At 30.7% G+C, this 10,966-nt stretch overlaps 1 protein-coding gene across 6 annotated transcripts in view; it reads left to right on the top strand.

Moving 5' to 3' along the window:
- Positions 1–10,966, top strand: part of LOC143249191 (uncharacterized) — a 68,887-nt gene that overhangs the window by 19,543 nt on the left and 38,378 nt on the right. For all 6 annotated transcript variants that reach the window (XM_076498654.1, XM_076498649.1, XM_076498651.1 and 3 more), the window contains one exon: positions 4,350–4,406. In XM_076498654.1, coding sequence (XP_076354769.1) covers positions 4,350–4,406 — 57 coding nt within the window. The remainder of the gene's footprint in view (positions 1–4,349; positions 4,407–10,966) is intronic.

Raw genomic sequence — 10,966 nt, 5'->3', positions numbered from 1 at the left:
TCAAATATATATAAATATATATATATGTGTATAATTTAATGATTAATAAGCGTTTATAGTTATAGCTTCCGAAGAGTACAGTATACTGACTGTAGCTGATCAACATATTCATTTACTGACTACTTTTAAAAGAAATTATTTATGTTTATATTACTGACTAATTTTTAAACAAATTATTCATATTTATATTATTGACTACTCTTGAGACAAGTAACAGATATTACGAGGTGCGTTTGGCAAAACTTATTCTCTTTCTTTTTTGACGTCAGCACTATCACGTGCATGCATCACGGCGTTGCGGTATCTTGTATCAGGCACAGTATCTCCGTACTAAGATCGTTACGATGCCTTTTAAGTATACCTAGCGTATACTATTTATATTATGAAAAAGGAAAAGCACTTTATATACGTCTCTAGGTGTCTTCAACATATCGCATTATTATGCTAATTTAAATCTATATAACATGCGGCTCTGATGCGCATTTAAACATGAATGTTACATTGCAGGATAGCAAGTCCTTGTTCACACAATTGTCACTGAAACGATAAATTCTAGTGGTATAAAATATAATTATGTTTCACGTCGATCGCTATTTTTGAATATTCTTAATAACGTAGGCGAGCAATGGCGTAATTATTCAACGTCACTGCTATAAATTATTTCACAATGTATGTTAATATCATATATTAGAGACGCATGATAAGCATACCGAAGCAATACAAACATGTGCATTTTGTTTCACCTAAAACTAATTTCTGTTGCGTGCAGTCTCACAAATTGAGTACGTTTTATGCTCATAAAGCTCCTAAGGCCCTTACAAACAAACGATATAACAACTTAAGCTAAGCGTAAGATACATACTTGTACCAAAATGACTCGGAACTGAAAAATTCATGAGTATTTAATTATCTTAGCAAATACAAGACTATATACATACAGTGTTAAGATTACAATGGAAGTCTCTGAAGTAAAAGATAACATCTGAATACAACGAAGACTGAACACTGGAGTGTTATTTCTAAAAACGCAAGCAAAACCATGATTGTACTGGACAAAGCTTTTACTGGAGATCTGTCTTGGTTTGCTTATTTGTTGAGCGTTACATCTTATTGCTCCAGAAAGGCAGATGATATGTATCAGGATTTGAAATCGCCCTAAACTGTATTTTGGATTTAGAGGGTAATTAAATGTTTGAATTGTATAATATTTGCCAAAAAGATTAATACCCACACAGTTGTTTTTTTTATACAAATATGTTTTTAACATAAAGAGAGTAAAAGAATTTGTAATAACGATTATTAAAAGGTTTACAAACTTACAAACAATACTGAGTCTTTTATCTGATCTTGAACTTGATATTTTATCAATGGTTCACGACAAGTGAATAAATTGTGAGTTGATATCGGTACAGTGCACTTAACCGAAAGTTTACTAGATTTTCGCTTATCACATGCGTGTTTTTCACCACTGAAGTTATGTAATATGTTCGTAAAAACACTGATGTCCGATGTCAGTCAACTGAAGTTAAACGATTTGTAAGGTTCAATATCTATAAACGTTTCTGATCAAATATATATAGTTTCCCGACTAATAACCAGCATTAACCACAGTTATGTCTTCCGAGATTATATTATACCAACTGTTGCAAACAAACAATGTATACTATCTTTTGGCATGTCACGTTAGTTTATAAGCGTTAGGTGAGATTCTAGAAATTTCAGCTAAAACAACAATACTAGCGACCATTAGTATTTATACCCACATGTAATACATTATTGATTCTTACACTCGAGAATCTTCTACAAGTTTAGTGAATAAGCGGGAATTTCGCAATACACATTTAACAATATAAATTACATGCATTTCTAAACATATATTCAGCTAAAACAAAAATCGGTATTAAAATAAATATATGACAGTAAATCCGTGTCACAGAGTTATACACACGATTCTATAATACCATCATTCTCTTCACGCATATGTTAACAACATCACTGATAGTCATTCTAACAGAAAAATAAGCCAGTGCATAACTTCCAGGTTTTACATGTATTAAAATAAAAAGAAAATAATATACACAGTGTAGAAACAACACAAGAATGTTTATGAAAACATCATTAATCTCGTAACATACAAAATATACATAAAATAGAGAAATAACGCTGGAGAATTTATGAATACGTCATTGTTATTGTAAATGAATTAAGCTACAATATAAAGCTAAACTGAAATATTCGTGAACATTTTTCATCAACTTTAGTAACGAACAGGTAACAGTTTTATTTTTGTTTTTCTTTTTTTATGGAAGCTATCATGTTTATTAGCGCTTGCCATTGTTGGGGTAAATTCTGACGGCAGATGTTTATGGATAGTGAAACAAAAATCGAAATTTTCAACGACGTACTACTAAACGAGCACGTACTAAAGCTGTTAAAGTTCTTAAATACGTTTTGTATTTGTCTTGTTCGAACTGATCATATACAACTGTGCATTTATAAGGCTTAAACAGTTAGCTTGTCACTGCTGCTGCATGTACATGTGTTTAATATGTATCAAAAGCTATCCACCTTTCTTTTACGTTTGTTCGAGTTTATTCATATTAAAAACAATAAAGAGAAATACGGGATAGTTTATTTTTATACTTGAGTTTGAATTTTTACAGATGGAAAATACGAACAGTAAATAAAGTCTTCTACAGTTACGTTTCCTAAATACGGTTTGCCTAACTTCTAATTATATTTCGGACAATGTCAATACATTGTTATTTTCTACGAGTCTACTTGATTTATCTTTCTTGTAATACTTTCGACGTTATGTTTTAATCTTTGTTGTGCTTTCTTTTCTTTGTTTGCGAGCAAAAACGTTTGAATGAGGACAGCTATATTTGTTGTTGTTATTTCACGGTGCATCTTAAAACAATATATGTTTACGGACTTATACCGCTAGAGTTTCGATACTTGTGGTGGGCAGAGCACAGACATCCTTTCGTGTAGCTTTTTGCCTTATGACGAAGAACAATACAACAAATAAAATCATTATGTAACTCTAATGGTAGAAAAGAAAAGTTAGAAGCTTGCAAGGGAAGTTTAACCATTCATAAGTACTTTGTATAAATGTTTCTACCAAAACTACCCACACACTGGTTTTGTGATCTTACTCATCTTACGGTAACAGTACTCAGTAAATGAAAATACAAATACACACTAAATACTGTATCATAATATGTACACATTGTCAATTCATAGTCAGTTACGTTGAATTTAAGAGATAATTTAGATAAAGAAATCATGTCGTAACGTGTGCATCACGCCTATTCATCATGAACATAATATATGCAACACTCTATAAATTATGTGTTATATAACTTTAATAGAGGATTCATAAACAGATATTGTGTAATAATTTGTTTGGCGAATTGATTCTTCACGAGTTAACTAAATTTGAGAATGATACAAATAAACAATTCATTGTGAATTAAGTAAATTTGTGCAGTACATCAATTAATCGTGTGTTAGTTGGAAGTATAGTTTCCCAATCTGTGTAATTCGTTAATTTACTATGGGTTAAGGGAATTATGAGAAAATACTCAGAGAAAGCTATCGTGTGACAACGTGAACAGGAGAGGCGTCTGTTTTCTTATAGCAAAGCCACATCGGGCTATCTACCGAGTCCACCGAAGGGAATCGAACCCCTGATTTTAGTGTTGTAAATCCGTAAACATACCACTGTACTAGCGGTGGGCTGAACAGGAGAGGGGATACATAAATACATATTTCGTAACAATGTGTTAAACATCAAATCATCATGATGTAAGTGAGTTCGGGAGGGTATTTATGGAAATATATATATATATTGTGTCACAATAATTGATACAAGCCAAATAGCCATGAGTTAAATAAATTTGATGACATAAAAATATAATGTTTCGCAAGTTGTAACAATTTTACCTATTTATGTTTCTTACATTTTAACAAATTTGTAACTGGTATAATTAATGTTACATTGTTATAGCTAAATAGTTGCAACATGTCAATTCATCATGAGCTAAACAATTATGAGATCGGATTCATATATATATATATATATATTGCTTCAAAATGTGTGCAATGTTTCATTTCATCTTGGTTTAACTGAATTTCAGAGGGTGATTTATAGAATATATTGTATCACGATACGTGCAGCATTCCTCATTGGTTAAGCGAAACTTATGGAGGATTTAGAGAAATATATTGTGTCGCTGTGTCATAAGAGGTAAAAATAGACAAAATTTTATGATATCAAAATGTATTATATTGTATTTGTTTTATCATTATTCTAATAATTTGAGTAATCTTTCATATTTAATTAGGATCGTAAGAAGTAAGAGCAACAATGGTAACTCCAATTCCAGGAAGGAGCATAAGAGGTAACATATGTATACATATTTTTAGGTATCATACACTGACAGTGTTTAATTCTAATTACTTGTCTATTTATCTTACATGTCTAAGTCTAGTTCTCTATCTGATCGTATAGTCGCACTTATATTAGTTTATCTATATTATTAATTATTTATATATGTGTTTTTCAGTTACCTCAAAATTCGTCTTTCTGCCTATTTATTTACTCCTATCTTTTCTTATGTTAAACTTTAGATGCCTCTTTATTTAGCCAAATGTTTAAATATATTTTAGTTCTTTAATGTTTGTTTGTTTGTTTTGGAATTTCGCACAAAGCTACTCGAGGACTATCTGTGCTAGCCGTCCCTAATTTAGCAGTGTAAGACTAGAGGGAAGGCAGCTAGTCATCACCACCCACCGCCAACTCTTGGGCTACTCTTTTACCAACGAATAGTGGGATTGACCGTCACATTATACACCCCCATGGCTGGAAGGGCGAGCATGTTTAATTGTAATCTATCAACTGACTTACCCTAAATAGGCACGAGGAAAACATAGCTCCTCCCCCATGGGTGAGATCCGAACGCTGTTCACTCATATGTCACTCATCTGTGCTTTAATAATACATGACGCGTTTGATTGTTGTCGTGGTTCAAGAATTACAAGCAAACATACATACACCTATAGTTTTGTCAAATAATGGTTAAAGAAAACAATGCACAAAAATGTTATCTCTAGTAAAGGCTAGTATGAAAGAAAGAACAGTTCTGACTGGTAGTGCAACCCAAAATTATAATCTACTAGTTTCCATTTACTTATCATATCCCGCAAAATATCATGTTATGACATTTTAGCTATTTATATGTTTGTTTTTATATTTTAACAAATCTTATCATTATCATTAACGTTTTATTGTTACAGTTACTTAATTTTGTGTTATAAATAAATCACGTTCCAAAGAAGGGTAAGGTATATATATATAATAGTAACAACCAAGACTATTTTAAAAAAGATACGGTATACCTTAACCCATCTGGCAGTTCACACACCAAAGAAATCAAAGAAGAAAAAGTTGAAGTTGTTTTGACTTTATCTCTTGTGATAAACATAAAACATTTGTGACGTATCTTTCCTTTTGTGGAAAACATAAAACATTTGTCTATTATGGTAAGCAAAAACACTTGAATCCTGCGTTATCGGTTGTGGTAAATATAAAACACTCGTATCCTATACTATTACTTTTGGTAAACATAAAATAAATATTTTACGTTAACTTATCTGGTAAATATAAAACACTTTTGTCACATGCTTTCTTTCGTGGAAAACACAAAACACCTTTTCTGTTATTTTCTGTGGTAAAGAAAAAATATTTTATTAATTATGACACACATAAGACACTTGTTTCTCGTATTATCATTTGTGGTAAAAATCAATCACTTCAGTATTTTTTACTTATATTAGAGAAAAACACACTTGACCAATGTTACCAGTTGTGGTAGATATAACATAGCTGTCTTCTAAATTATCTGTCCTGGTAAACGTAAAAAAAAACATATGTTTTACCCTGTGTTATCTCCTGTGTACTGTCAGTTGAAGTAAGCATAAAACATTTGTTTTATAAGTTTTGTGTTGTCTTAAACATAAAACATTTCCGTCTTACGCTGTCTACTAAAGTGAATATAAAATATTCGTGCCCTTTGTTATATATTATGGCAAAAAAAAGAAAATTGGCATCATATTTTATCAGTTTATTAAATATAAAACACATGTTTTCCATATAGTGATTATTTATTTTTAAAGAAATATATGTATTGATTTAATACCTCTGGTAAATATAAATCAAACATGTTCTTTGTTATACTTTGAACAAAAATAAAAGTGTTTTATTTTTACTGTATTATCATTCAGCGTAAACATAAAGCTGATAATATATACAGTCTTATGATATAAACATAAAACATTTGTGTTATATGTTATCAGTTAGGATGAATATAAAACCCTTGTGTCCTAAGTTATCATTTGTAGAAGAGATATAACATTTTTGTCCTATCTTACCTATTAAGTAAACTAAAATACTCTGTCAAGTGTCATAAAGAACAAAAACAAAAATAAAAGTTTATTATGTAATCCACGTTAGTAATCATAAAACAATTTCACCTTTTTTATAAATTGTGGCAAACATAAGCCTCCTGTGTATTTTTTCTTCTGTTTCAGTAAACACAAGGCACTTAAGGCACTTATGCCTTGTGTTATCAATTATGGTAAACATAAGCCGATCGTGTTCTATGTTATTCCTTTTAGTTGAATAATAAATTATAAGTTCGACCTTTGACCAATGTTATATCTTCTTATAAATATAAAATACTTGTTTTTTATGTTTTGTCTTGTGCTAAATATAAAAAAACACTTCAATCTTATATCATCATTTAAGTTAAACATAAAATGACTGTATCTTATAATATCTCTTGTGATGAACCGAAAACTATTGTCCTACGTTATCCTAAAACTCTTTTGTCATATGTTTTCCTTTATGGTAAACTTGAAGTACTTGTCTTTTAAAGTTTTATTTGAGGTAAACCTAAAACTCTTGCAACCGACGTTATGTAGTGTGGTAAGCAAAAAACATCTGTACCTTTCCTAATTTATCGCGGTAAACGCAAAATACTTACACTCTAGATTATCTCTTGTGGTAAGCACAAAACACGCGTGTCCTGTGTCACTAATTATAGTAAATGTAAAGCTTTTGTGTCCCTTGTTATCTTCTTGGAAAATATAAAGCACTTGTATCCTATGTTATCTCTTGTAGGAAACATAAGTTACTTGTTTCCTGTGCTATAGTTATGATAACAACAATAAAATAATTTTTATCCCGTGTAATCACTTTTTTGTAAACATAAAATACTTCTCTTCAATGTTATGATATAGAGTAAATTTAAAACTCTTACGTCCTGTGATTATCTCTCGTGGTAACATAAGACACTTATGTCTCAAATTATCTCTTGTGGAGAACAAAAATTACGTGCTTTCAGTAGTGGAAGACATAAAATTTTTGTTGTCGGATGTAGTAAGTAAGGAATACTTGTTTCCTACATTATATGTTCGGGTAAACAAAACACACTTGTGTACTGTGTTATCTCTTCTATAACTATAAAACACTTATTGGTTTTCTTTTTATTTTGTAATAAATGTAAAAAAACTTTTGTCCTGTAATGTAAGTTGAAGTTAACATGAAACGCTTGAGTCGTCAGTTATCACACGTTATAAACATGAAATTATTTTGCCCTATGTGATCTACTGTGGTAAACATAAAACGTTTCTCTTTTATATTACGTTTTGTACTAAACCTAAAACCTTCTATTGTGTCTTATATGTTATGGAGTGAATAGAAAACTTATTTTCTATTTCGTCTTTTATGGAAAATATACACCACTCTTGCCCTACGTTATTCCTTGTGTTAAATATAATATACTTATGCTTTATCTTATCAGTTGCGTAAATATACACTTTTTGTGTCGTATGTATTTTTTGTAGGAAACACAAAACACTTGTGTTCTACTTGTGATAAACTTCAAATACTCGCTTGCTGTGTTAACAATTGTGGAAAAAATTATGTTTGAATCCTATCATATTTCTTGTGAAAATTATAAAACACTTTTATATTATTTTATCGATTGTGGTAAACACAATATTATGAGATGTTTTAAGTAAAAAAAATTCTTATATTATCAATTAAGTGTTCTATGGTATCAGTTTCGAGAGCAAACATAACAAGTTGCGTGTGTTATATTATATACTGTAGTGAATATAAAGGACTTGGGTGTTAGGTTATCGGTTAGGGTATACATAAAACACTTGGGTTTTATATTAGTTCATCTGGTAAGCATAAGCTACTTGTGTCTTATATTACTAATTATGATAATTATAAAACAACTGAATCCTGTACAGTCGCTTGAATAATACGTAACATTCTTTACATTAGTTATAAATTGTCGTAAATGTGAAACACTTACGTTGATGCTATATCTAGTGAAAAGCACAAACTACTTTAGTCATATAGTTGGTGTTATGGCAAATCTTGAACATGTGTTTTATAACGTAACAAGAAGAGCAAACAAAAAATATTATTGTTTTATGTTATATGCTGTACTGAATATAAAAGTAGTGCGTCATATGTTATCTTTTGTGATATGTGTAAAATACTTGTGTTCTTTGTTACCTTTTGTGATAAACTTAAAGTATTTGTACCCTACGTTTTAATTATTTGATAAGCATAACACTCTTCCGTCCTATGTTACCAGTAGGGGTACGTATAAAACACTTGCGTCCTATATTATTTATCGTAGTAAGCTTGCTATCCTACGTTTTCTTTGTAGCCAGCATGAAACACCTGTCGTATATTAATTTTCTTAGGAAATTAAAAATCACCTGTGTCCTGCATTACTTCATGAAGTAAATACGAAAAAGATGTATTCTATCTTATCTTTTGTGGTAAAAATAAAACACTTGTGGTCTATATTATTAGCTGGGAAAATATTTAAAAAGTATCTTATTACTTGTAGCAGATATAAATAACTTTAGTCCTATGTCACCTTTTGTGGAAAAGGAAAAGTACTACTATATTAAAACTTTTCGGTTTTATCCTATTTCATGCTCAGACATAAACACAAATGTTTAGCATAGAACACTTGTACCATATCTTATCAGCTGTTAAAAGCAAGACCACTTTTGTATATGCTCTCTTGTGGCAGAAGTAACATAATTGTATACTGTTGTGGCAAACTTAAGACATAAAGGTCTTGTATCTTGTATTATCATTTAATGTAAACACATAAACACATGTGTGCTATCCTATCAGTTGGGAGAAAGATATGACTCTTATACCTTATTTTACGTCTTGGGAAAACTTATAAGACTTTTTAATCTATGTTGTCTCTTGTAATAACATCAGATTAGTTGTTCCTTATATTATCAGACGTAATTAGACATAAAACATTTTGTCATCTGATCAGGTAAACATAGGATATTTGTGTAGTTTTTATTATATGTTGTAAACGTAAAACACTTGTGTTCTATGTCATCTATTATCTTAAACATAAAAAGGTTGTATTCTGTATTATCTTATGTGGTAAATACAAACATTTTTATCTTATTATATCACTTATAAACATAATAAAAGAATTGTTCCATATGCTATATCTTGTAGGAAACAAAATATTTTTGTAAAATGTATTTCTATTTTAAAGCATGGTAACTGTCATTAACAATTCGAGTACTCCAATATAGATCATCTATTAGAAATCTATTAACTTTCACCAGGAACTCAGAAACAATAATATACATAAGGTGTTACAAATATATTAAATATTTTCATCTATATATATGCTTTTAATCGGATTTGATACAGAAACAGCTTTAATAGCATGATTTAATAGTCATATTTCTGAAGAAAATAAAGAAACAATGCTTAGCTCTGATCATTTACATGATTTCAGTGATATTTTTCTATATAATATAATGATGTTGAGATGCCAAAGCTCCCATAATAAAGTTTCGACCAATGGTGGTAATAAGTGACACATTGCGCTCGCTATGTTTAAAACTATCATGATTAACTTTGATAATATATCTCTATCATATTTGAAGACATATGGGACTAATAAGTGTTTAGAACGATAATGTTCATCCTTTCAGCCGTGGGGGCGTTATAATATAACGGTAAATCCCACTATTCGTTGGTAAAAGAGTAGCCCAAGAGTTGGCGGTGGGTGGTGATGACTAGCTGCATTCCCTCTAGCCTTACACTACTAAATTAGGGACGGCTAGTACAGATAGCCCTCGAGTAGCTTTGTGCGAAATTCAAAAAACAACAAACAAACAGAACGATAATGCAAGAGCAAATGAGTGAATAAACTATGATGAATATATATCGATATGATTAGTGAATAATGTAGAGAAAGATAATGTGTGAAAGAAACACTTTTTTTATAATTGAATTGGAATTTTCAGCGTGAATAGAAACTTACGTACTTATTTAGACACATGACTCTCTTTGGAGCAAAAACCATCAATGACATAAAGCCAGCGTGTCCAACACCGAACTGTCTTCTCCGGTTCTCTCAAGGTGTTCCTCGGTCTGTTATCTGTCCCTGTGGATTCCAAGTCAGGCATTTAGTGATTATTTTGGAGATGAGTTGACGGAAAACGTAGCCATTCTAGCCCAACTTTCTCCCTAATATTTCTTTCTCGACAAGATTTTGCTTGAATCTTTACAATAATTCAAAGCTGCTGATTGTTTCCGGCCAGTAAATGTTAAGAATATTGTGTATACATCTAATAATGAAGGTCTGTGTCTTATTCATTATAGGGTTTAAAAATAACCATCCCTTATTTGGTTACTGACCAGAGAGAAAATGTCTAACCATCTTCAACCACTTCTGAAGGGCTTTATCTAGTTTTTTGAACAGAATAACGTGCCAATAGCCGAAAGTAAAGAATATGCTCAGTGGCGTCACGTTTCAAATTTTGTCTTTCAGTCCACTAACAGAATGGCCAAATCTATTATAGTTCAACTATTTTTAAGTTTGGC

Source organism: Tachypleus tridentatus, chromosome 4 (genome assembly GCF_004210375.1).
Source record: "Tachypleus tridentatus isolate NWPU-2018 chromosome 4, ASM421037v1, whole genome shotgun sequence".
In the NCBI taxonomy this organism is placed as follows: Eukaryota; Metazoa; Arthropoda; class Merostomata; order Xiphosura; family Limulidae; genus Tachypleus; species Tachypleus tridentatus.
This window is presented reverse-complemented; position numbering and strand designations above follow the sequence as displayed.